The following is a 26,272-nucleotide window of genomic DNA, read 5'->3' on the forward strand; positions in this document are numbered from 1 at the left end:
TATATATATATATATATATATATATATATGGTGTGATAATTTGTGTCTATTTTTTTAACAATAATAAATAATAATAAAAATATGATTATCAATTTAATAATTAAAATGAAAAAATATTATTAAAAATTATATTAAATTTACAAAAAATATCTACAGAAAAATATTATTTTATTAATTTTTATAATACTATAATTGCATAACGGAAACATTTTGTAATTTTTATCAAGGTAATCATTATTTATTAAGAGTAGTTATTTTATTAGGATATAAAATTTATAAATTTATTTGTATTTTGAAATTAAAAACAACTAAACAATGTAAAAGAATTATAAAATTAAAATTGTAAGAAAATGTGTAAATCAAAATTCTATTATATATATATATATATATATATATATATATATATATATATATATATATATATATATATATATATATATATATATATATATATATATATATATATATATATATATATATACACACCGTGGTGTTAACAAGTAAAAGAAAATCATTAAAGAGGCCACGTGGGACTTAAAGGAGCGTGAATGAATGGTTATGGTGTGGAACAAGTATGAGCCACTGACACAGCTTCAACAAAAGCAAGAGATAAACATTAAACTGCAAAATTCGTAGGCACCGCACAATTGAGATAGTTGCAATTCACCACCATGGCACTTGTTCAACCCTCTGCTACTCTTTCTCTCTCTGTTCGTGGTAATCTCTCTCTCATCACTTTTTCCTTTAATCAGAAGCAGTATCAAGTTCAATCTCTAACACTCGGTTAAAATGTGTCGCAGATGCATGTGTTTTCACTGCTCCAAAATACTCTCCCACCGCTCACTTTCCTCATAGGAATTTGATTATAACTCGAGCATCATTCATCGCTGGTTCCCCACTGTGTAAGTGTTCTACTTCCCGTGGTTTCTCCTTATCATATTTGTTTACTTTATAATGTGAAAACTGCATTCAATTATGCCACTGTCACTGGAATCCCTTAACAATAATTACTTCCCTTGACTTCAAAATTGAATGCTCTGGTAACTTGGCGATCTTTGCTTCTTCCTTCTTTCTTTTTTCAGATGTTATTCCAACCAAAGGATATTTGTTTTGCATCAGTTTGTTGGGATTCAGGATAAATTAGAACTCTTTGTGGGGTAGTCTATCTTGGAATTTCATATTATGCGGGCTTCGAATTGACGAAAAATTACTCTTAAATTTTTGCAGTAGGAGGGTTACTATAGGCCACGGCTTCCTTTGTTATTTAACATATCTTTTGACCCTAGACTTAATTTTAGCCGTTGAGTTCTACTGCGAAATCTTGTAATTTCTATATTTTGGAGACTGCGTTAGTTAAGCCTGTGAAATAGCTAATTTGAGGCAACAGTGAAAGATGGTAATGCTAATGCACAAATGATATCTAAAACTCTTGCTTTTTATTTTTTTTGTTTTTTTATTTGTTATAAACTTGCAAAGTTGCACATTTGTAAAGCTTCTTATTTTAGATAGACTGTATGAGTTAAGCCTGTGAACTAGCTTATTTGCAGCAGATGTAAAAGATGGTAGTGGTACAAATGTTATGTGAAGTTGATTCATTCATTGAGGATTGTTGCCTTTCTTTTCTTTTTGGTTTTGCCAGTTTCTTCTGGTCAGTTCTTAGATTGCCCTAAAACTCTTTTAAAACTAGAAGCTTGGATTTGTAGTTTCATCCATGTGTTTATGACGCAAATGATGTTATTTTCTTCATTTATGGGTTTGAGGGGAGAATGAAACTAAATTAATGTTGAAATAAAATAAGGTCCTTATTAAGTTATTACACAGCTAAGTATTGTTTGACTTGCCTCTAGTGATTACACAGCTAAGTATTGTTTGACTTGCCTCTAGTGATTCGAAGAAATCATGGAAGGAAATCCACATGCAAAGCAATGCCTGTTTCAATAAGATGTGAGCAAAGCACCCAACAAGGGAACAGTTTGGATGTGTGGCTAGGCCGGCTGGCCATGGTTGGCTTTGCAGTAGCCATCACTGTTGAAATTTCCACTGGGAAAGGACTCCTAGAGGTATGATACAGTATATACTATGTAGTAACTAGTGAATTATTACTTCAGGCATGACTTGGACCGCTAGCACTTGTCTGCATCTTTGAGCCATGATCCAATTTATCATTTTCATCAAATGATTAACCCTTTGTAAAACCTCCACACCAGTCAAAAGTTTACTTTGATGTTCTAACATTAATATGCTTGTTTTTCTCTCTGTTTCTCTACGTTTATTGTGTTTATGAAATCCAGTAAATTCAGCTGAAGTTTTTGTCAATAAATTAATAATCTAATGCTGTCAACAGTTTATGATGTTTTAAAAGCTCACAATCATGGTTATGAGTTCACTTACATTTCTGATTAATCTTAAACTAAATAGAATTATTTAAAGTTTTGAGCTTCAAAGTGAGTGCAACTGACTGAAAACTTAGATAAGTTTACTCCTCTTTGTACCTCCCCTTCACAGATTTTAGAATAATGTTATGACATATCTGTTGCAAAAGAATAAAGTACTTTTGTACCTCAATTTTGCAGAACTTTGGACTAGCAACTCCCCTTCCTACAGTTGCCCTCGCAGTAACAGCACTTGTGGGTGTCTTGACAGCAGTTTTTATCTTCCAGTCAGCCTCAAAGAATTGATCACATATTTAGACTCGTTGTGCTTGTTGTAAATTCTGAAGCTCAGAGGTTTCGGTTGTTGGAGATAAAATTTCATCATTCTTTTCTGTACTATTTGATGAAAAAATTAATTGGCATTGAAGCCTGAAAAGTCACAACTGTCAAAGTATGACAATCCACTTAGATGTGTCTATCAGATGAACTTTCTCACCATATAGATCAAAGTATTGATTGTACCTAAAAATTTACTTTCTTCAGGTCCACTTTACTTGCACAGTTCCTTGGTAAGAACATATCCCGACTGGCAAAGAGGTTCTTACACCAGTGTGAATGGAGGATTTAGTAGGTCTTCATTCATCTCAGGGATGAAAACAAGTTCGTGGAACCTAAAAGTGAGGAAAACAAAGCTGTCAAATATCTGATTTAGAAAAAGAGGAAGTGGGAAAGATAGCTGGGTCTCTTTTAGACTTCCATGACATTGAATACCAGTGATAATGTGTTCTGTGATGGATCAGGTTTTAATTTGCTGAGTAAAGAATATAGAAACGGAGCATTGAATTGATTGACTATTGAACAACATTTTGAACAAGGAAGTCTGACATAATCCTGGTCATATTTCCTTTAACAAATGTTAAGTACAGTTATGCACATGATTAACTCCCACCCACAGATGGCCTTCATAGTTTTAAACAAACAAATTTCTGAACAATTTTTAAAATCATCAATAGTCAAAGGCGGTGGCGAAAAAATGGATTTGAAACGTTAGATGCATCAGTTATCGAACTATAGTCCCAATCTCAATTTGAAACAGTTCTTCTCTTCCTTTTAAGAAGCTTCAATGTTCATAACAAAAATTATGTATGTAGGAAGTTTCATGTGAATCAGACTTTTTGAATAATAAAACTGGAATTTCAATTTTCAATTATCCGGTATTTCATGAAAAAATTAAACATTTTAAGATAGAATTTTTGTCCTAAGAAAATTTCAAAAGGAAGTGAAATTACTATACTGCAAAATAAATAATCAAAGTACTAACATTTTAACCAAAGTACTTCTAAAAGCTAAATCCAAATACCTGAGACAAAAACTTAAAAGTTTATGGTTCCAAAATCAAAGAGTGTTGAATATATAATTGTTAAAACTAATTAACATCCAAAGTATATTATATTTGTTTGTTATTTTGCGTTAAATAAAAGTTATGTTAATTGTTAGGAATAAAAAATAAGTCTGTCATTTTAGCATTATTTTTATTAGTTATTATCTGATAACTTTTGATACATCTTTCTATTTTACTCATGTTATATAAATACATTAATTTTCATATAAGCAATGCATGCCTTCTACGCATACAATTTCTCATAAAAAAAAAAAAAAATCAATGAATGAATGAATATGAGAGTAGTTGATTTTGGTTACCAACTCATGAGTCCTAAAATGGATTGGGTGAAGAATGTTTCTAGTCAAGCAAGAGTACAAACAATGTGAAAAGGATTCGCAATTGAAAAGAAGTTTATTATAAGTTAAAGTCATATATTAAATATTACAAAAGAAGGATGACATATTCAGAGAAAAGACCTAAAGCCTATTTTACTATTTTAGATTGAAGAATGTCATGATTCATTATATAAATTTGGTTATAAGTTATATGTCCCAAATCTCTCCAATATCTCCCAACACTAATATCAAAATAGTGACTAATCACAATAGCCATTGATTTTTTATTCATAATTCGAGTACCTAACGTTTCACATAAGTAATATGATTATGAAAAGACCTTCCAAAAAAACAGATAACTATAGGAGCCACACAATGACTAAATTTCCATAGATTGTAGTCCAGTCAGAGCCTTTGATTTATTCTTCTTTCTGGATCCATTTTTGTTCGCTTTTTTCTTAGGCTGTTCCTCTACAACTGGTTGTGTCTTCTGTAAATAATGCTGAATGGATGACAGGGGATCTGCTTGAAAGTTAGGATCCTTAAAAACAGCAGAAAATCGATCTCTTTCCCTCAACCTAATGAGCAAGCACAATGGGTTACAAATACAATTATACATATCAGATGAGAAGTTGGCAATGCAATATTTAAATAACAATGAGAAACACTCACACCAACGTCTGCCTTGATTTACAATTAAGTTTCGAGTCATTCTCATGACCTGTTTTCTTTGATGGTTTCACCTCAGGAAGGGCCTCTAAAAGTGAAGATAGGTTATATGCCTCCAATTTCTTTTGCCGTCTTTGTACTTTGCTCTTTTTCTGATAGAAGACAACAACATTTCATAAAATCAACAATACTAATAAAATCGATAAAAGTGCTGGAGCATGTATCTCCAAAAGAACATGATTCAGTTAGTACAACAGCACAGCAATCGTATCTCCAGGACATAAGAGATGAATCACTAGTTCAAGATAGTTCACAAAAGATAGTTTATTAAGAGAGAAAACATAAAAATTATTATATTATAAAATTCCATTCATGTCAAATATAAAAAGTGCTTTGTAAATCAATATTAGACAGGTAACCAATGCATCCAGTGCCTTGTAAACAACATTATCACCACATACTTTCAAAGAGTACAAATGATGTTTAAAAAATGAAATTCAGAAACTCCTGTTACTGATTGTTAGTTATATTAGTTGATACTCGGTTGGTTTCCATTACACTCTTAGCAACACATATAGTTCTCTCCTATTTCATCATTTTTTATTTGAATCAACATGGCAAGCAACGAATGGAACTCCTGAAAGTGTTATTTGAGTTCTGTGACTTCTTGTCAAATCACATGGGTGTTAATTGCACACCAAACAATATTTTGACATCCTCTGAATATTTCTTTCAGCAAAATCGAAAGAATGCTTAATTATGAGTGTGAGAGAGAGGAAAGAGTGCCCAGGTATTTGTCCAACACAATACATTAAAACCAATAAAAATGATAAAGTCCTTCCACAGTTCAATCAATCCATCTTGAGACCAGTAAGAATAGAGTTGAAATAAAATTCTCACCCTCAAAATAGACTTTAGGGGGGCCCTCACGGAGACAACAGCTTTCACCTCTGCAATAACAAAAGAAATTTGATCAGAAGGGTTGAAACTTAGAACAGAAATTGACACGTAATACCAAACCACCACTCAATAAAACTTTACAGTTAAACACAAACAAACAGATAGAACAATATCCAACATTTTATTTAATTTTCTCAATAAACTTATTAAATAGTTTTGCTGTATTGTTAAAAAAAAAAAGTAGAAAAAACATTCAGAAATTAATCCGGAAACATACTGGAATAAAATTGGATCTTCTTCTGGAACCTGAGGCCGGACTTTGAGTCAGACCTGTACATGTGAAAACAGTGATTAGAAACTGAAACTAAAAAAGAAATGGGAAGTGGAAGAAAGGTACGAAGAGGAAAGGCATTAACTTTTTCTTGCCCATTTGCTGCAAAATCTGAAGAGGAACAGGAACAGAGACAGAACAGACGATGTGGTTTTAGTGTTTTGGGTATCTCTCCACAGACAATGATCTCGACTCAACTTTCAGCTAACGGCCCCAAATGATCTCACTACCTATGCAAAATGCACTCCAAATAGCAATTACTTTAGCAAGACTGTCCCAAGTATACATTAAAATCTTTGAACAAAATATGCATAATCAACAGCAAACCCTTTATATAAAGTCCAGGATATTTACATATACATCCTATTAGTGCTTACACCAATTTGATGAATCCAACACAGTACCATTATTATTCCGTGATGCTTAACTATTGTTTAATTGAAATGTGATTTGGAAATACAAAAAGATTAACAGTTCGTACAAGGACACAAGATCCTTTAACAAATACCCTTCCTTCAGATGCCGGTAAGGATTCGTTGCAAGGCTTAATACCATTATCACGAAAAGGTTAATCCGTCCAGGGACACAAAATCCTTTAACAAATTGATTACAAAACTACAAAACTTACAATATTTCACGACAATGCCTGTCTTCTTTGTTCTCTTAGTCTGCACCAAAGGAAGGGCAACTGTGGATAACAAAAGTAGAGAAGAGTGAAACATTCATTTATCAATCTGATATTGTAAAGAAAGAAAACTGATACAGAATTCAGAGTTTTCTTAGAAAGATTGCATCAAAAATAATTTTTACACTAGAAAGAAGAAGCATACTTTTGTATCTGGGTCGAAGGAGATGCGGCGTCTGTTAGGTAAACCACAGAATCCCAAATATATAAACCTTTCTTTTCTTTCTTTTCACTTTTCCGTACATTAATCCTTTAAAACATATTCATTTATAAAATTAAAATTCCGTTGTAGTCTAGTTGGTTAGGATACTCGGCTCTCACCCGAGAGACCCGGGTTCAAGTCCCGGCAACGGAATAAATTTTTTTAGATGTTAAGTTTCTTCTCCTCGATATTTTGAGCATTTATTACATATTTAAAAATTATAATATATTTATTACATTAATTTAAATTTATAAAAGTATAATTATAATTTAATATAAATAATCTATTTTATATAATTAAATAATAAGGTTTTATTATTTTTATTAAAAAAATATTTAAATTATTATATATTTTTTTAATAAAATATATTTTATGTAATTGTTTTAAACAAGTGTTAAAATAAAGTTAATTAAGAACACAAACTCAAACAAAATAATATCTAATAATCTTATAATTGATCAAATATCTTATTTTGATAAACAAAGTTAATAAGATTGCGAATAACAAATATGACTATAAGGAATCATTTTAATAAAAAACATTTTTATTAAATATAATTAAATAAATATATTTGATTTTAGATATGAGATCAAATTTACCACAAAAAAATTCTAGTATAACAAATATGACTGACTATAAGAAATCATATTAATATTAAAAGGTATTTTTAATAAAATATATTATTATTAAATACAATTAAAAAATATAACTGATTTTAGATATGAGATAAAATTTGCCAAAAAAATTAAAATATCATGGTTATATTATGTATTATTCTTTATTTTTTAAGATTTGAATGTTAAATTGAACATAAACATTATATAAGTAATGATATTATTTTAAGTTCTAATACATTTGTGATCATTATTTTAATATAGATATAAGTCAACCATTATATCATATCTATGAACAATTTATAAATTTTAAATGTGTGAAAAAGAAGACAAATATATTCATTCACAATGATTAAATAAATTTAATATTTTTAATATTTTTGTCTTGCTAGTAATGTATACTGTTTGATAAATTAATTTAATTTTCACTTTCTAATTTTATAAATTTTATTTATTCATTCTAAAATATTATTAAAAAATTATATAAGTTAGCTAATAGAATTAGAAATACTGTAATCAAAATAGAAAATAGATATAAATGTCATTTTAAAACAATTGCTAATTCTATAAATTAAAATTATATATATATATATATATTATTTATTAACATATTTAATTTATACACAAAATCATAAAAATAATTAAATTCAATATTTAATTATATTTTAAGCTTTTGATAATTTTGAGAATTTTTAATTTAATATTTACTTTACCTATTGAATACTAAAAAAAATTATATTTTTCAATTAAATACCAGTTGACTCTTCTATTGACTCAGTGAAATGGTTATTAAATGATTGAAACATGATATTTTTTATATAAAACTGTGTTTTCAAACTTAAATTATTCATACGCTATAATTTAAAATATATATTTATCTATTCAATTTTAGTGAAAATTTATTGCACCATTGGTAAAATGTTCAATTTGCTCGTTTTGATTCTTTATATGACTAATTGTTGAAATTGTCAATAGTAATGCAAAATGTGCTTATGATGAGATTCATAGGAAGTAAGGTTCTTAGTTCTCCAAGATTTCTAGTGTGAAATGGGAATAATTGGGTAAGGAAAATAAAGTTTTTAAATTTTTAGCTTTTAATGGACCTAATTTAAACTAAATTAATATTGATTGAATTAATTCAATTGAGGTGTGATTATAAAATAAATCTTTTTGTTGAGAAAAGTATGTACTATACTAGTTATATTTTTAAAGATGATTGATTTGTTTTAATATTAGATAAAAAAATATAACCAATTGAGATTAATTGCATTTTATTAAAGGAATGTAGATTTATTTTAACTCTGGTCCCACATCTTATATCAAATTAAATATACTTTTTATTAAATTATAACAGTAATCAATAATGTAAACACACAATAATAAACATTGCATTTTCTTACATAAATCATGTAAACACACCATAATTAATATATATATATATATATATATATATATATATATGGATATTTGCATATTTTTTTAATACTCATATTTTAAAAAATCTAAAAATATTTAATAATTTATTTTAATTATAAATTCAAATTTTAGGTAAAGTCTAAATAAATTTAAATTTACAAAGATTTACAAAGATTTTTCACTTGTTTTATACTTTCTTTTGGGGTATAATTATTTTATATTTTTCACTTATTTGTTCCAGACGTATTAAATAACAATCTATAATATATTTTGATAATTTATATAAATTCTTAGATTATAATTCATTAGAGTATAGTTATTGATAAAAGTATAAAATTTTGTAAGAAAATAACGACAAATTGTCATATCATAACTAAAATTTATAAGTATACTAAAATTTTAAATCAATATATATAAACAGTTATTTGAAACAAATATGTATAATATTTTATAATTAATTTATAAAAATAAGTAATTTAAAATTAATGTATTAATATTTTAATTATTATTTTTTTAATTTAAATTAGACTTTTGTAAATATCAATATTCACGAATATGAGAATAATATTATGATAGTCGTATCAGTTCGTTTGCTACCAATATTTTTTTAAATGAAATCAGCATCAATATTTATTTAATTCCACCTAGTAAATCTCAGTAGCTCTACGAGAATAATGTAGCTCAAATGCGAAGTGGTCACAAAATAGCTCTCTCACTCAAGTAGGTTTAATTATGTCTTTGATTTCCATTTTGGAGTCAAAATCTCAAAATGGTACCCAAATTTTTAAAAGTCTCAAAATGGTCCCCTTTTTTGTTGAAACGTCTCACGTTTGCCCTTTCCGTTAAGTCAAGATTGACGCCGTTAAAGGGAGTGCCACGTGTCAGTTCCTCGATTTTTTGAATTTTTTTATTATTTTTTTTGAATTTTTTTTAAAAAATTAAAAAAATTGCCACGTGTCAAGCTGTCATCGTGACACGTGTCAGTATTACACCACGTGTCATTTTGTTAATCTCAATTTTGGTCCCTTTATTTTAATTTATCTCAATTTAGTCACAATTTTTGTAAAAAGTAGCAATTTTGTCCCCTTTCAAATTGAAACAAAATTTAATTTTATATAAATGTTATACAAATATTTTTATTAAATTTGATATTTGTATTCAAATTGATATTTTTATTATATATTTTTAACATAGCTAAGTTTAGTTAAAATTATGTTTCACATTCAACTTTACTTAAAATTTTTAAAAATTTTAAATTTATATGTGTTTTATTGTAACATGAACTAGGTAATTTAAGAATTTTTTTCTATTAACATTATTTTCTATTAACAACTTTTAAACCATTTTAAATAAAGTTCAATGTAAAATATTAATTAAATGAACTTAATTTGATTAAAAATATTTACTTGAAATATCAATTTTGATGGAAATATTTGTGTACATTTATACAGAAATTAAATTTGATTTCAATTTGGAGAGGGACAAAATTGCTAATTTCTACAAAAATTGGGACTAAATTGAGACATATTAAAATAAAGGGACCAAATTGAGACTAAGAAAATGACACGTGGTGTAATACTGACATGTGTCACTGTCACTGCCACGTGGCACGATGACAACTTGACACGTGGCAATTTTTTTATTTTAAAAAAAAAAATTAAAAATAAAATAAAAATTCAAAAAAAATAATAATAAAAAATTCAAAAAATCGAGGAACTGACATGTGACACTCCCTCTAACGGCGTCAACGTTTTGAGACTTTTAAAAATTTGGGTACCATTTTGAGATTTTGACTCCAAAATGGGAACCAAAGGCATAATTAAAAATTTGGATACCATTTTGAGATTTTGACTCCAAAATGGGAACCAAAGGCATAATTAAACCAATCGAGTATGAGTTGATGTGAATCAAATTTCAATTATTTTAACTAAAATAAGATTGTGCATATAATACATTACTTGTCTTAAAACACGTGATGGAAAAATAATAAAGCGGGAGAGTGTGATTATTTATGGTTTTGTTTTTTGTTCATAAGATGTATAGACGTTTTTGACGGAGACGTTTTTGACGGGTAGTCGGTGGAAGGGACGGGGCTTCCTTCAACTCCACAACAGATATGGGCCTCTCATCGTGGACGCTGCTGGGCCCATCACAAACTTCGCATCTAAACCTTTCAAACTAAATCAATGCACAACACTGTATCATGCACATGTGTTCTCATTTGTGTGGTATAGCTGTAATCTAAATTATTTAAAAATTCAAGATGTCAACGTCATCCTCGCAAGAACAGGGAAAGTATGAACACTATTGCATTACCATTCTCACTCTCTATACTTTACTGGCACCATCATCTTTTATTCACTAGTAACGCACTTCTAACAAAAACCTTTTAAAAAAAAAGTACAAAAACCTATCTATTTATAGTTTAATTTTTTAATTTATTTTAACCGACAACAGGTATCGGTGTTGGTCTACCACTGTAGGCTCGCTTGCAAACTGAGATTGGTTTCTGTGCCGGCGAGCACAGCTGCGATGACCTTGGACACTCCTTCAGACAATTGTCCCCCAGACTTCCGGTGACCTCCGTGCCGCCGGCGACAAGCCCAGCCGGCGGCTTTCCGAGGAGGAAGTTTCCGTCGAGGAAGAGCCTCCTTATGGACTTCATTTGCCCGTACTCCACAGGGATCGCGCCACGTAGCGCGTTGTAGCGAAGCGACAGGAACGACAGCGCGGGAAACGAGGCGAGATTCGCGGGAGCGTAGCCTTGGATTCTGTTAAACCCAAGGTCGAGGGCAACGAGGTTGCCGCTGCTGGGGGCCGGGCGTGGTCCCGAGATCTGCGTCGCCGTGAAGGTGTTGTTGGCCAAGTTTACCTGCTGCAGCGACGGTAAAGAGAAGAACCAGGATTCCACCGTTCCGGTGAGGGCATTATCGCTTAGCTCCACCACTTCTAACTGGTTCATCCCTTGAAAGTTCTGTTTTTGGAGAGGCCCAGATAGAGAATTGGCCTTGATCGCGAGTTCGAGCAAGTTGGGTGGGAGTTTGGGGATTGAACCGGTGAGATTGTTGAAGCTGAGATCGAGTCTACGGAGTTTGGCGAGGGAGTTCATAGAGTTTGGAAGATACCCAGAAAGAGAATTGTGTGAAAAATCAAGAGATTGGAGTGATTTGAGAGTGGTTATGGAGGGAGGAATTGAGGCTGAGAAGAAATTGGATCGGAGGGTTAAGGTTTGGAGGTTGGAGAGGGAAGAGATTGAAGAGGGGATTGAGCCGAAGAAGTTGTTATCGGAGAGGTCAAGTGTGGTGAGTTGTGTGAGTTGAGAGATTAGGGGGGTGAGTGTGCCGGAGTAGCCTGCTGGGTCGAGAGTGATTTGGTTGATAGTTTTGGAATCAGCGGTGCAGGTGAGGCCGCAGATGAAGCTGGTGCGGCGAGGTATTGAGCAGGGATCGGTGGTGAAGTTCCATGAGGCGAGGCAGGACCAGGGTGCGATGGAGGAGGGTTTGATCGAGGCCTTGAAGGCTCTGAGGGCTGCAATGTCTGAGGGCGAGGTGAGGGCTTGGACTAGGATGAAGGTGTTTGTGTTGTGGAAGAGAAGGAGAGAGAGGGAAATGATGGCGAGGTAGAGGATTTGCATATTGGATTTAGTGTGTGGTTTCTGACAAAGAGATGGTTAAGAATGATGTTAATTTTTAAGGAGTTGGTTTGTGTTGTGTTGTGGTGGGGTTGGAGTGTGGTTGGGTTTTTGAATGATTGGAGAAATTTAGGAGGGAAGGGCCACGGTTGAGGTACAATGTCTGGTTTTTCAGTGCTAAAAAAAATGAAGGTGGATGCCTCAGCTGGACATGGAAGGAGAGGGGAGAAAGGTGCTATGTTCCAGAACGGGAGGTTTAAGAGAAGATATATATAAAGAAGACAAATGAAGTATTAACAAGAGAAATGATTTTTCTTTTATTTACATTATCTATTTGTAACTCTTTTATAATAATACACTAATAATAACATCTAAATCAATTAATAATGTTATGACAATTAATCAGATAAATAATTTCATAAAATTTATGAAACGTAATAACTTATCATAGTTTGTTATACTTTATTGTTGAAATACATGCATTATGTGTAAGGGGATTTATTTATTTTGTAATGATAATAAAAATAATTAAATTTTAGTTATAAATATAAATATAAGTAATTTTAGTAAAAATCAATTGTTTAATAATATGTGTACGTATTATTTTTAAATATGCATCATATTATATTATAATATTATATTTATAGATGATAATATTGTAATGTTTTAAATTAGTATATAAAATAAATTAAAATTTATTAAAAATAATGTAAAATGAATTGAAATAAATAACGATGAATAAATAGAAAAAAATATTTTATAGAAAACAAGTAAACATAATTGTTAATTTTTAAAAATTTAATAAATAATTATATTGTAATTAAGTGAATTTGAAATTATGAAACATATATTTAAACGAGAAAAATTTCTTATATATAGTTATTTAAACAAGACACATCTCACACTACAATCCTTTCTTTAAGTGATTCACACAATGGAATAAAGTTACATCTATACATATGTGACATCTCAATACTTAAAATTAAATCATAAGAACTTTTTACCGTTAAGATCTTCTTCCTTTCAATGAATTTAATACAAGTTAAATTATTTCTTCTAATATATCAAATTCAATACATAACCTAAACATTAAATATAATATTTTCTTCTTGCAGATAACTATACCTACTACACATCACTTGTCATGTCACAACTTAACATTATATATTTTTTATTCTTTTACATTTCAGTTCAATTTAAATACCAACAAGTCTCAATTTATAATTTCACCAATCAAAACATTGTTCAAATATAATACATTATAAAATATATAAAAAATAATGGAAGATAAATTTTTCTAACATTTTATAAGTATTTTAAAACAACTTTTTTAAAGTGTATATAACATGTTCAATCACCATTGTGTTTGTTTGACGAATTAAGCACATATCTAAATTTATCGATCATCGTTTTTCTCGCTCAACTAAATATATGCTGGTCCAACAGTCAAAATAATCATTAACTAATAAATATTTAACATCTTTGGTTAATGAATTCGGTCTAGCCAAAAACCACTCGACAATATTTCAAAACATTATAATATTCTCAAACAAAATATTATCTTGTTCAATCACCATTGTGTTTGCTTAGCAAATGAAGCACACATCTAAATTTATCTATCACCGTTTTTCTTGTTCAGTCAAAGGTATGCTTATTCAACAAGCAAAATAATCATTCAACTAATAAGCATTTTACATCTCTAGTTAATGAATTTGGCCTAACCAAAATTGTTACTCAATGGTATTTCAAAAGTCTTCATCACATATATTATTCATATCATAATTCAAAACGTTGTAAATATTCTCAAATAAAACACAATCCTTACACAAAATTCAATATTGTAACCATTTCACATCTACAATTCAAATTATATATCCTAAAGTATTATCAAAATTATAACCAGCTTTCTTTGTCTTTATAACTTAATCAATTTTAAACTCTGAACTTCATATCTCTTGTATAAGAGGATTAAACTTATATATAATATTATTATCAACGTTCTAAACACATAATTGTGTATTTATACTAACAATGATTCATCTTTATCCTATAAACTTCACGTGAAATGTTTTGATTTTAGACATGCATCATTTTTCATAAAACTGCATAAAAAGGAAAAAAAGAAAAATATATTAGAAAACATATTATAATTAGACTAAATAAAAGTATTTTATTTTTCACCGTGTGAACTAAAATTTATGATATGATGAATAATCATTTGAAAATTGAAAAAAAAATAACATATTTTAAACTTTAATTAATAAAGTATTCATACTTATCTCTTTTAAATCATTTTGCATATTAAACAAATTAGTTTCATTCTCAAAAATACATTAATAATATTTAAATAAATGAACTATGATTTTATAAATAATTAAACAAATTATTATCAACTAATTGTGCATACTTTTGTTGAATATGGGACCATTAAGTATAGTAAATTTACATATATAGAGACACTTAACTTTTTGTTTGATGCTACTCTTATTAGAGATATGATAAAATGAATGTGTGAGTAGATTGGTTGTTTATTTTTGCTCATTTGCATCGATTTGGAGGAATGGATATTCTTAGAGGATGGTTAAAGACATTCGTGTAGAAGCCAAGAGACCAAAATAAAAGTGACCTTAGTTTTATTTTCAAATTAACACAGCTAATCAATTAAAGGAAATAGTTCCCATGCATTTTTACAACTTTTAATAAATCAACATTAAGGATATTAGTATTAATAATTAAAATTACAATTAATATTAATAATAACAAATTTAACAAATTATAAATTTATTGTTGGTTTTAGTTAATATTAATAATAACAATAATAAATATTAACACTAATTTAAATAATAATAATATAAAATAAATTATTTAAGATAATGACTTGAATTTATTCCATATTTTTTATTAATTTTACTTTTATATCTTTCCATTTTAAATACTTTTTCATTACAATCAAGTATTTTTTAGTGCCTACACTTTGATACACTTTGACCTGAATTTGAAATTTGTCAATATAAATATATATAGTTCTTTTAATGCAATTACGTTAATTATTTTTGTACATGTCAAGTATATTTTATGTTAACATTTGAATTATTTACAGAGATTTATAAAGTTTGATACGTTCCTTCTTCAATGCTTAATAGAAAAGAAAATGCATTTGACATTACTTAATTGGTTAAGAATGACTATGTCTATCATTTTTTAAAGCTTGAGTACCAAAATGTGTCAAAGTTCCAGATAAAGACCAATCATAGTTTCATATCAAAATTCATGGACCAAAAACATATTTAATCTCTTTTATAATGATTTTTAAAGGTATTTCTATCAGAAATCCCGCATCGACTAAATATATGATTATTTCATAATATATAAGTAGATACAAACTTCATCGTTATTTTGTAGTCATCGTCGTTGTTCTTGATCACTTGTGTTTAGGGTTGAATTGAAATTAAACCAAATCAAAATTTAGTTAGTTTTTATGTTTGGTTTGAATTAAATATTTTTTTTGCTTGAGAGGGTGACATCTATCTTGTTGAGAGGGTGTTAAAGGTCAGGTCTGGGGTTCGACCCCGACTGGCAACAACCTACCTGGTGGTCCTTGTGTGGCCTGAGGGGTGAGGGGTTGGGGTGTATTGGCTGCAAACCTGACAGACCCTCTTGATTAGAGGGGTGTTATAATTAGATCCTAACTTTTTCTCAATTTTATTCAATTTGGTCATTTTTCATAATGACGTTTAAATTATTAGCAAAACATTGTACAATCTAGTGTTGTTTGCATAACATGTGTTATTTTTGCTTATTGGCCCATTTTATGTATTGTGTGAGTTGGAAATTAGGGTTATGATTTCAAATTAACGTGTTTATATATATATATATATATATATTATTTTATGTTATTTTTTGATTTGTTAAATTTTATTTATTTATTATTCTTATTTATACATTAAATATTAAATCACTTATATTTATTTATATTAATCAAAATTAAATTAATCAACTTATCTATATAATGATTTTCTTTAAAAAAAAATATGAGTAACTTTTAACTAATATATGTTTATAAAAATGCAATAACTACAATTATATTTTATTTTACTTTTAATTAATTTACCCGTGCAATTACTGTGATGTTTAAAAAAAAAAGTAATATAAGAAATTTCACAATTATTTTATTCAAGACAATAAAATTTATTATATTATGGGTTGTTAAAAAAGAAACATAAGATGTAGACAAAAACCAAGAGAGCGATACATTATGTTAATGTTAATGAAGAGTTTAATATATCGTATTTAATATAATATTTAATATATGCATGATTGGGAATTAGACCAATTTGTGTTTATGACTGAATTGGAATGAAATATATAAAACGTACATATTAACTCTTAACGCCTGTTGTTGAGTCACACATTAAATATATGTTTCAATGCACTGAAAATCGGTTACTATTTATAATAGATGTTTGACGGGCAGCCCGTTCCACGCTCCACGGGTCGAATTGATCCGTTTTATTACTTGTATTCTATTCTATTGAACCAAAATTTAATTATTATAACACTTTTTGTTATTTTACATATTATAAAAGATAAATAAATTTTGGGATAATATATAACTTATAAATTATAACAAAATAAATGAAACTTGAGAAGAGTGAAAAGAAATATTTGGAACCAAATAAAATATGTTTATATAGATGGAGAATGCTAACCAGTGTCCTGGTCAAGGAAAATTAATTTGTATTTATTTCTTCATTTTGAGATTGAAAGATTAAATAATTAAATATATTAATTAAGATATTATAAATGCATATAACACATTTTATAAAGACAAAAACATTTTTTTAAATTTGTAGACAATAACATATAGAAGAATGACTTTGAAATTTTTAAATCTCTACTAAAAGAAAAAAAAATGTGACATTTCAAGAGTCTCTCAAAGTGAAAGTTGCAAATGTGAAGATGGTAAACCTTTGAAATGTATATCTTTAAGTTTTTAAAAAAATTGATACTTTAGTTATTTTTCTATAAATTTTTTAGATGTTTAAACACTATTTTATTTTTTACTAGTTGTTATGTTAATTTAAACTTCTCTATGCTTATTGTTATGGACAATTTTGTCTTTTAAAAAAATAAAATTGTATTAATAATGATTAAGTCAGATTTAATTTAATATTACATTTACTTATGTATTTTTTTAGAGAATTCAACACATATTAATTATCTTAACGAGTATCTTACAATACTGATCAGCAATTAATGATATATTGAAAAATAAACTATTTTCACAAAAAATCCGCTTTAAATACTATATAGTACACTTAATACATAATTAAACATGACGTAAGCATCGAATAGAATATAATATAATTTTCCTCACTATAAAAAGATGTTTTGTAATTTTGTTTGGAATGTGATATCAAGAATTCAACATTTATATATTAAAGTGTGATATAGATCGTATAGATCTAGGGAATAAAATGAGAAAGAATGAGATGAAAAATAGCAAAATTGTGCTTATGATTACGATGATGGTTATGGTGGAATTATCAACAGCAACTCAGAGTCCTCCATATAAGACTCTTTTAATCGACTGTGCTACCAAATGTGAACTGGAATGTGCACCATTGCTGTTACCTCCTGCTTCTGGTTTTTCTTATCTAGTATGTCTCTTTACATGTCGTCTCGAATGTCTCGGAAAACCCACCGATGCTGTTCCTGGTTGCGTCAAGTCTTGTGGTAATGTTCTTACTATGATTCTGTTCTGTCCTTTTAAGCTTTTACAACATTTTTTTATATTTAAATTAATTGTGTTTTTGTTAACTTTACATATATATCAGATGTTCGCGATCGCGATCTTACGAGCAGTGTGGCGGATTCCTGCGTCAAAAAATGTTTGAAAATGTAATGCTTTATAAAGTCATAATCATAAACTATATTGCAATAAATACATCATAAATTATGAATAACATTTGCACTTTTATTTTTCGTAATTTTTTTGTCCGATAACTATTGTTAATGGTGATACTGAGAAGTACTTCGTAAAACAAAAATATATAGAGAAGGGTTGTGTATAGGAAAAAAGGGTGTGAAATAAGAATCTAAATATTTTTTGTTGCGTTCCATCGTTCCATCAATTAAACGGAAGATTCAATGCTTTCACTAGAAAATTCAATCCAGTTTTATTGTTTTCTACGTTATAGATCCCTTTTCACATCAAAGTCAAATCACATGTTCCGGTAACGTTGAAATGATAATGTATTAGTTTAAAGTCAGCCTATGACATGATCAACTTAAAATCGGTCAAAATTGTTTAATTTTAAATACTAAATAACTGTAATTAACAAATAAAAAATCATAACAAGGTTAACACTAATTATTAACGCTGTCGACATATTGAAAGTGAAATTTATCTGTCCATCTATTTATATATGATCTTTTTTCTTCTTTTAGAGTTAGATTTAGTTGTATGTGTGGCTGAGTTATCTTTATTTAAGAGTAAAAGGTTTGTTGAGAGATATAAACAATTATTATTGATAATTATAAAAGTTTTTTTCTTCTTAGTTTACATTATAATATATGTACATATAATAATATTTAAGCTACGGTTAAGACATTAAGATATAAATAACAATAATTAATTATTAAAAAATGAATTTTAAGTCTTATAATAATTGAATTTTAAATTTAATTCTTCTCATAAAAATAATTTGTAAAATGAAATTTATAGTTATTTATATGTTATATATATATATTTTTTATCTTTAGTCATTTCAACTATTGTTTCCTAGTCTCTTTATAATTATTTTTTTCAACTCGTTTTTGTTTTGATTTTTTTTAATCTAATGGCATCTTTATTCTAGTGTTCAACCATAGGTTTGTTTCGAAGTCTGTTGATATTGTATATGGATTTTCACTATATTTCATTTTTTGTTTTCTCATCCTCCTTCTACCATAAAAATCATATATTATATTAACTACAAAACTATATCGTTTAACATTAACACAACAACACATAAAACAACTATGCATAGTGACAAGGTAATATAACATCTATGTCATTGATTAATGGAAAAATTAAGCAGTAAAAAATCAATTAAAAAATATTAATTTTTTAACATTCAATAAATAAAAAACTTTTAACCAAAACTCGATTAAAAATATCAGAAAAACTTAAAACTTAATTAATCTTATTATATTTAACGTAATAACAAATGTATAAGTGTGATCGGTAAAACCAAATAAACTGATTCCTAATTTATTCGATTAGTTTATAAATTTTTGTTAAACAAAATAAAAGTGTTTGATAATTTCAAAATAGGTATATAATGAAATTGTAACTTATAAGATACTAGTTACTTTAAGTAGGTTTTTATAGTAGTTTTGCAACTTATTTAATTTTTTCTATTATTATTTTTTATATTCTATTAGTGTAATATACTATTATGTTTTCTTCTTATTGGAGTGAGATAAAAAGAGAAAGAAAAGAAAAGGAAAAGAGTGAAAAGTAAGATGATTTTAATTCAGAAGAAGTGAATACAAATGAGTGAAAATTTTACAAAAGATTTAATTGACATAAGGTTAAAAATTTTGATAATTGAGTAAGATCATACATGACTCGAATACCTTTCATTTTATTTAAATAAGAATGAGTATAAAGTAATAATAAAGATGACTAATTATAAAAATTTACTTTATAGGATTTTAAATAGCGTTAAAAAATTATTTAAACATTGTAACTTAATATATTTAAATAAGTAATAGAGAATAATGTCAAAAGCATTTTCCAAAATAATTAATAGGTAAAACAACTTGAATATTATGTTTTGTAGCTATAATAACTAATATTTGTCAAAGGAGGATTTATTTATAAATTATGAAAAATGAGAGGAAGAAAAATGTTATAGAAACAGGACAACATTTTAAAAAATTAAATGATAAAATAAAAGAGTATTTATTCACATGTCCTAAAATTCAAAATGTTAATTTCCTTAGTTTTTTTTCAATTAACAAAATGTAATAAATATTTTTATTTTTAAATTAATTTATAATGAAATTAATGTTATCAAAATTACTTTTCATGTTTTTTAAAAGTTGAGATATGTTAAAGAAAAAAAATATATGAGTATAATATATAATAACTTAAATAAATTATGAGTATTTTAAGGGAGATTAGTATAATTTTTAATTAAACGATCATGGTCAAAACTGCACTAAGAAAATGATTTTTTAAGTAAAAAAAAAACATAAAGGAGTAGTTGATTACATTCACTCTTTTTTGTTGTTGTTGTTGTCAAAATAAAAAAATAAAATAAAATAATTTTGTCAAAGAGGGTGAGTAGAACTGAAGAAATATAGGCACCAATTGCAAGATGATTCATTAGTCTAATTCAACTCACTGAACCATGAACTCTCTATCACTCTTTGCCATCCTCTGCTTAATTTCGGTGCAATCCATCGCCATCTCTGCGAACTCCGCCGCGTATCCTTCCATCCCCGGCGCGGACGCTAAAGATGGGTGCCCCCTCCGCGGGGAGAGCCGCGACGCTCTGATTCCTCCGCGGCGAGAAGTGTACGACAACGGGCGAGTCTTCGACATCAGCCACAGGTACGTGCCTGAGTTGCCGGTTTGGGAGTCGACGGAGGGGCTCGGGCAAGACTTTCTCTGGCTTACAACTAGCATTAAGAATGAGTCGCGCGCTAACAACTCCAAATTCAAGCTCGGTGCTCACACCGGCACTCATGTCGACGCGCCCGGTCACTTTTACGACCATTACTATGACGCCGGCTTTGATGTTGACTCGCTCGACCTAACACTGCTCAACGGTAGCGTGTCGATCCTCTCCCTGTCCCTGTAACTTTTATCATTTGTCAATTATTGTTAATTTGCTGTTGTTCTCCTTTGGTTGGTTTCGTTTTTTCAAATACTGTGTTTGTTGATTACCTAGAAGTTTTAGGTGCGGACAACTAATACACTGCTTGTTCTGTTAATAGGCCTTGCACTTTTGATTGATACTCCACGGGATAAAAACATAACGGGTAAATGTTACTAATGATCCATTTTGTTTTTTCTGCCTTTTTTTTTGTTTTATTGAACTCCTGCATCCTGCATTCTGTGTATTGAATTGGTTGGGATATTTTTTTTTTTCTGATTAACTCAGCAATTTCTTGTACACACGAAATCTTGTTTTTATGAACTTTTTCATAAACATTTGTGGTAGACAAATATAAACTAGTAAAACAACTTCGAACTTTTTTCATGCTAAAATAAACTTATGCACCTTAGTTCCTGGATAAGTTAGATGAAATAAATTTTACACGCAGAAGTTTTTTGCTCATTTCATTTCATCTTCTTTTATTCTTATAAATACTGTAAGGAAGTTTAGTCATACAAAGTCTTAACGCCAGACTTTCCTACACAGTAAATTTGTTGGAATGTTGTACTTGCCTTAGCCTGAAGTTGTACTTTCCTACACAGTTATAAAATGCAAGCTTATCCTTGTCATCATTTGTCACGTTTAATTGAAGCATTACAAAATTTCTCCTTTTTCTAGCTGAGGTTATGAAGTCCTTGAATATCCCTAAAGGTGTGCGTCGCGTGCTTTTCAGAACTTTAAATACCGACAGGTGAGTTCTATAAGTTACATGTATCATAACTACTGTGAGATTATTTTCTTGTTGTTAATTTAATAAAGTTTCTTCAGACTTGCTTTTAAAGTGTTTCTCTGACGCGGCTTCATAGCTCTCGCATATACACGAAATAGCTTGTTTTGTGCGTCGTTTTTTTCAGATTATTGCACTATTTATATTGAAAATTATCTCTGTGATTTTAACTTGCAATGTTATGAAAAACGAGTTCTAAGAAGGAAATTATATGTTGTTAATCCTGAAGTTACATTGGCTCTGATAGTTTTGAAAATGGAGGGAACAACAATTTTATTTTACATGTTGCACTGCAATCATTTACGACTTCAGTCTTTTGGTACCTTTTTTTATGTTCAAATTCAATTTTTGGTTGCTCCTTTATCGTCATTGTTGGGTGGCCGTGGATCTAATATGTTGACCTATACACAGGTATTTCCTTAATTGTAGTTTCCTTCAATTTATGTATATGATCTGCTATGAATAGGGTATTAGTATTTAGAGAATGGAGAGGAAGTGGCCGGTAGCTGGAAGTAATAAGAATCACTAATTACCGGTGATGCATAATGACTTATTGACTCCTAATGGGAATTTGAAAAACTGTAAAGTGAAAACGGATTTCATGGCTATTTATGTTAAGAATTTTTGTAAGTTACTATGAACTGTAAATTAGAATTACGAAGGAACACCATACCAACTTTTATATGGTTTCTATGGAGGACTATGGAGAAAATGCAAGGCATGCGAAGGTTTTTAATAATATGAATTTAATTAAAATGTTTATAGTTAGTGCCTACCTCCCCTTTCTGTATACCCACACACATTTAAGTTTTTTTTTTTTTTTTTTTGTTTATTTGATCATGTATTTAATCTTGATGATTAATAAATAGTAATATAATTTTAGCCTGAAATTTCAACATTTTGCTTAAACTATATACTGATTTGTAGCTTTTAGTTAGAAACTACATGAGTTAATCACTGCTGAATTGTTAGGCGACTCATGTTTAAGAAAGAATTTGATACAAGCTATGTGGGATTCAAGGAGGATGGTGCAAAATGGCTAATACAGAACACTGACATCAAACTTGTAGGTGAGAGATATTGATGACTTCTTAAGATTTAGGCTACTTATTCCCTGCCTAAAGCATTTCCTCTGACTCTTGCTCCACTCATGACTGGTCCCAAGTCTGCATTTTTATTTTCCTCTTATAAATAAATATTCTAATTGCTTCTAATAAAGTGTAGTCATTTAGTTATATAGGTTTCCTTGTCACATTTTTTAACTTACTTTTTGTTCTAGTCATTTCTTTTGTCTTGACTATATCTTACTTTTTGTCAACTCAGATAACGTCCATTTTTAAGCATACATTTTATCTTTTTACTGTCTTTACGAGTGCATGGTAGTTATTAGTATTTATTTGCAATTTAGGAATGAATCAAGATGAGTTGATGTCACTCTATTCCATTCTTTGTGGTTATGAATTAATAAATAGCTGCAAACGCCCAAGGTTCAAAGTGCATATGATTATTTTGTGTTTCTGACACCACTCACTTCTTTAAATTTCACTTGTGAACTGTTTATTCGATCAGCTTTTTCTATATCTTGGTGGTTGTTCTGAGACCAATCTATTATAAATTCATTGCGCCTTGATTGGTTCGTTCAGATGTCAGTTGTACTTGTATTCCTCATATCAAGCTAGTTACAGAAAACATTCTCTGTTGTGGTATCATCACTCTGTCCATAACTTGGCCAACCAAGAGCCCTTTTTTTCATAGAAAAGTTATTTCCTTCTGATCTCTTCAACTTCTGCATTACCTTGAACTATATTCGTTGAGGTTACATTATGTACATAACCGGTTTTTGTCCCACTGAACTAAAGATTGGATTTGGTTGGTTTGATAAAACATTTTCTGTTTTCATTTGTAGAAGATGCCACCTTATTTTTCACTGTATTTCATATTTACAAAAGTTATACCAAAAACAGTGAAAACAACTTATTTTATTTATATTTTATGCAAATGGCAGGAATTGATTACTTATCTGCTGCTGCTTATGATCACTCGGTTGAATCTCATCTTGCTTTTCTGGCAAGCAGGGTAAGAAATTCTCTGCCTCATGGTTGAAATTTATGCACCCATTACTCCTTATTAATAACAAGCTACTCATTTTCCTCACTATCGTGTTGAAAAAAACTAGAAAACTACAAATAAGATCTAGACTCTAAATATGTTGATTAGTGCCTAACATTGGGATAATTTTCCTCGTTAAATTTTTGTACTTGTATTGGTAACGGTGTGTTAGATTGGATGTCTAAACTCTGATTTTGATACTCTTGGTGTCAGTGAATCTCATTTAGATTTAGCTTTTCCAGCAAGTTTATGGCAATATTAATTTATCTGCATCATTTAATGACTTATTCAGGGAAAATAGCTATTTCTATTGGATTGCTTCTTTAATTGTGTTTCTCAAATTAGTGTACCTTTTATTTCTAACTAGATTTTTCGATTCTGTATAAACTTTAAGAATCATAAGAATCAGTTGATCACTATCACTACTGCTAAATTCTTATATTTTGTTTTACTCCTAGTATAAGTTTATAGCTGGTCGGGTTTATCACTCTGGCAGAGAACTTTTAGTTTCCACTGCTTAACCTGTCCTTTCTGTTAATTCATAATGGTTACTTTAGCTGATTCATCTTTAGATAGTGTCCCAGCTTTTTGTTATCCAAATTTATGGTACATTAGCATTCATATCTTTGAGACTCTAGAGAAATAATCTTCAGTTTATTTAGAAAGATATTTGTAGCTTAATATGTGGAAGATGCACTTGTGTAAACAGAAGAGATTGTTAGGATATGTCTTGACTTCCTTGTTTGAAAGAAAAGTTAAAAATTGCATGATTTGTGACTTGGATTAGAGCAAGCATAAGCAATACACTGACAAATTCCAAATGCATCAGGAGATCATTCTCGTGGAAGGCTTGAAACTTGATGATGTCCCAGCAGGAGTATATTCACTCAGTTGCTTGCCTCTTAGATTGGTTCACTCTGAGGCATCACCAATACGATGCATTCTGATCACATGATGAGGTCCATGCAAGTTTGTGGTCAAACCTGGTTTTCAATTGCACGGTATGATTATATTACGAGAATGTGCCATATTTTCCATATTGTTTCTGTGCATTATTCTTATCCTTATTGTTTTGTCAAGATGCCGATGCTGAATGGTGAAACTGACGCAACGTAGCCCGAATATAGTTAGGTCCACAAAAGGCAGTTCATGATAGCAGTATGTTGTAGTATGTTGAATTCTCTTTTGTTTTACTTCGGTTGCGGACTGTAATAATAAACTTATGTTTTTAATATTTACCTAGGTTCCTTAAAATAAACTTATGCGTTTCACAAACTCCATTATCGATCTATTTTGCTTCTCTTAAACAATTTTCCAATTACAGTGTTATCAAGCAAGCGTTTTTTTTTTTTTAACTTGTTCTCAACAATAGCTTTTCTTTAACCCTTTTTAGAAACTAAAATAAAACGTATTAAAATGTTTTTTTTTTCTTTTCATTTCTCTTTATAATGTGAAACTTCTCTTTTTCTAAAAACTGATGTGGTTAATCACCATATTAAAAATCTTTAAAATGGAAAAATCAATTTAAAGAAGAATGTTAACCGGTGGTCCTGGTGGTCGAGGAATAGTATCAAACCTTCTCATAGCTAACATTTTATCTAGATTTACAAAATAGAATATACGCCAAATTCAATTTATTTAAAATATCAACCAGTTTTAAATTTATAAAAAAATGTAGGCTTAATTTATTTAATATAAATTGTTATATTTAAGAATCAAATTATTAAAATTTAATATACATTAATTGAGTAATTCTATTTAATTCCTTTATGAATTTTTAACTTTTTATTGACACAATTTTTTTATCACATTAATTGGAGTGTTTAATACACTATCGGTTAATCATGCAGTGATTCTAAAATTATCAACTTTTGTAATTATTATTTTAAAGTATTTAGTTACACTTTACACCAAACATATATAAAAAATAAAGTAATTTAATTTTATGTTGAAATATCGTTTTA

The 26,272-nt window shown here is 28.9% G+C and overlaps 5 protein-coding genes and 1 non-coding gene across 8 annotated transcripts; 4 read left to right on the forward strand and 2 right to left on the reverse strand.

Moving 5' to 3' along the window:
• Positions 1–497: 497 nt before the first annotated feature.
• Positions 498–2,901, forward strand: SEP1 (stress enhanced protein 1). The gene is made up of 4 exons (XM_028079027.2): positions 498–717; positions 801–902; positions 1,885–2,060; positions 2,574–2,901. The coding sequence occupies exons 1-4, from the start codon at positions 672–674 to the stop codon at positions 2,676–2,678; spliced, it is 429 nt and encodes a 142-aa protein (XP_027934828.1). The 5' UTR covers positions 498–671; the 3' UTR covers positions 2,679–2,901.
• A 1,451-nt stretch (positions 2,902–4,352) lies between these two features.
• On the reverse strand, positions 4,353–6,913 carry LOC114190090 (ribosome biogenesis protein). 3 transcript variants are annotated; one of them, XM_028078853.2, is made up of 7 exons: positions 6,822–6,913; positions 6,620–6,679; positions 6,077–6,221; positions 5,938–5,990; positions 5,661–5,710; positions 4,764–4,912; positions 4,353–4,669 (listed from the first exon to the last, which is right to left on the reverse strand). In XM_028078853.2, the coding sequence occupies exons 3-7, from the start codon at positions 6,088–6,090 to the stop codon at positions 4,471–4,473; spliced, it is 465 nt and encodes a 154-aa protein (XP_027934654.1). In that variant the 5' UTR covers positions 6,091–6,221; positions 6,620–6,679; positions 6,822–6,913; the 3' UTR covers positions 4,353–4,470. The 3 variants fall into 3 exon arrangements, with proteins under 3 accessions (XP_027934654.1, XP_027934655.1, XP_027934656.1); XM_028078854.2 differs by having other exon boundaries at positions 6,077–6,235; XM_028078855.2 differs by having other exon boundaries at positions 6,077–6,217; positions 6,822–6,858.
• Positions 6,914–6,958: 45 nt separating this feature from the next.
• TRNAE-CUC (transfer RNA glutamic acid (anticodon CUC)) lies at positions 6,959–7,031 on the forward strand. Its single transcript has one exon. It is a non-coding gene; the product is annotated as a tRNA-Glu (tRNA).
• Positions 7,032–11,122: 4,091 nt separating this feature from the next.
• On the reverse strand, positions 11,123–13,024 carry LOC114190096 (Leucine-rich repeat (LRR) family protein). The gene has a single exon (XM_028078863.2). It carries the CDS (start codon positions 12,540–12,542, stop codon positions 11,352–11,354), a length of 1,191 nt encoding a protein of 396 aa, XP_027934664.1. The 5' UTR covers positions 12,543–13,024; the 3' UTR covers positions 11,123–11,351.
• Positions 13,025–17,955: 4,931 nt separating this feature from the next.
• On the forward strand, positions 17,956–18,529 carry LOC114189579 (uncharacterized). The gene is made up of 2 exons (XM_085675476.1): positions 17,956–18,282; positions 18,375–18,529. Exons 1-2 carry the CDS (start codon positions 18,017–18,019, stop codon positions 18,442–18,444), a joined length of 336 nt encoding a protein of 111 aa, XP_085531602.1. The 5' UTR covers positions 17,956–18,016; the 3' UTR covers positions 18,445–18,529.
• Positions 18,530–20,883: 2,354 nt separating this feature from the next.
• Positions 20,884–25,588, forward strand: LOC114189848 (cyclase-like protein 2). The gene is made up of 7 exons (XM_028078564.2): positions 20,884–21,362; positions 21,531–21,575; positions 22,091–22,163; positions 23,172–23,269; positions 24,205–24,275; positions 25,138–25,309; positions 25,389–25,588. The coding sequence occupies exons 1-6, from the start codon at positions 20,942–20,944 to the stop codon at positions 25,261–25,263; spliced, it is 834 nt and encodes a 277-aa protein (XP_027934365.1). The 5' UTR covers positions 20,884–20,941; the 3' UTR covers positions 25,264–25,309; positions 25,389–25,588.
• Positions 25,589–26,272: the final 684 nt, after the last annotated feature.

The sequence above is a fragment of the Vigna unguiculata genome, chromosome 7, assembly GCF_037176805.1.
Source record: "Vigna unguiculata cultivar grain cowpea cultivar isolate G323 ecotype 2 chromosome 7, ASM3717680v1, whole genome shotgun sequence".
Taxonomy (NCBI): Eukaryota; Viridiplantae; Streptophyta; class Magnoliopsida; order Fabales; family Fabaceae; genus Vigna; species Vigna unguiculata.

Bases quoted from the DNA above. Each gene is read 5' to 3' on its own strand.
- SEP1 (XM_028079027.2), top strand. From the start codon at position 672: ATGGCACTTGTTCAACCCTCTGCTACTCTTTCTCTCTCTGTTCGTG. The intron at 718-800 runs GTAATCTCTCTC...AATGTGTCGCAG, and splicing joins TCTTTCTCTCTCTGTTCGTG to ATGCATGTGTTTTCACTGCT. The intron at 903-1,884 runs GTAAGTGTTCTA...ACTTGCCTCTAG, and splicing joins CATCGCTGGTTCCCCACTGT to TGATTCGAAGAAATCATGGA.
- LOC114190090 (XM_028078853.2), bottom strand. The intron at 5,711-5,937 runs GTATGTTTCCGG...TTGTTATTGCAG, and splicing joins GAAGATCCAATTTTATTCCA to AGGTGAAAGCTGTTGTCTCC. The intron at 4,670-4,763 runs GTGAGTGTTTCT...CTTGCTCATTAG, and splicing joins AAATCAAGGCAGACGTTGGT to GTTGAGGGAAAGAGATCGAT.
- LOC114190096 (XM_028078863.2), bottom strand. From the start codon at position 12,542: ATGCAAATCCTCTACCTCGCCATCATTTCCCTCTCTCTCCTTCTCTTC.
- LOC114189579 (XM_085675476.1), top strand. From the start codon at position 18,017: ATGAGAAAGAATGAGATGAAAAATAGCAAAATTGTGCTTATGATTACG. The intron at 18,283-18,374 runs TCTTACTATGAT...TACATATATATC, and splicing joins GTCAAGTCTTGTGGTAATGT to AGATGTTCGCGATCGCGATC.
- LOC114189848 (XM_028078564.2), top strand. From the start codon at position 20,942: ATGAACTCTCTATCACTCTTTGCCATCCTCTGCTTAATTTCGGTGCAA. The intron at 22,164-23,171 runs GTGAGTTCTATA...CTGAATTGTTAG, and splicing joins AGAACTTTAAATACCGACAG to GCGACTCATGTTTAAGAAAG. The intron at 23,270-24,204 runs GTGAGAGATATT...TGCAAATGGCAG, and splicing joins CACTGACATCAAACTTGTAG to GAATTGATTACTTATCTGCT.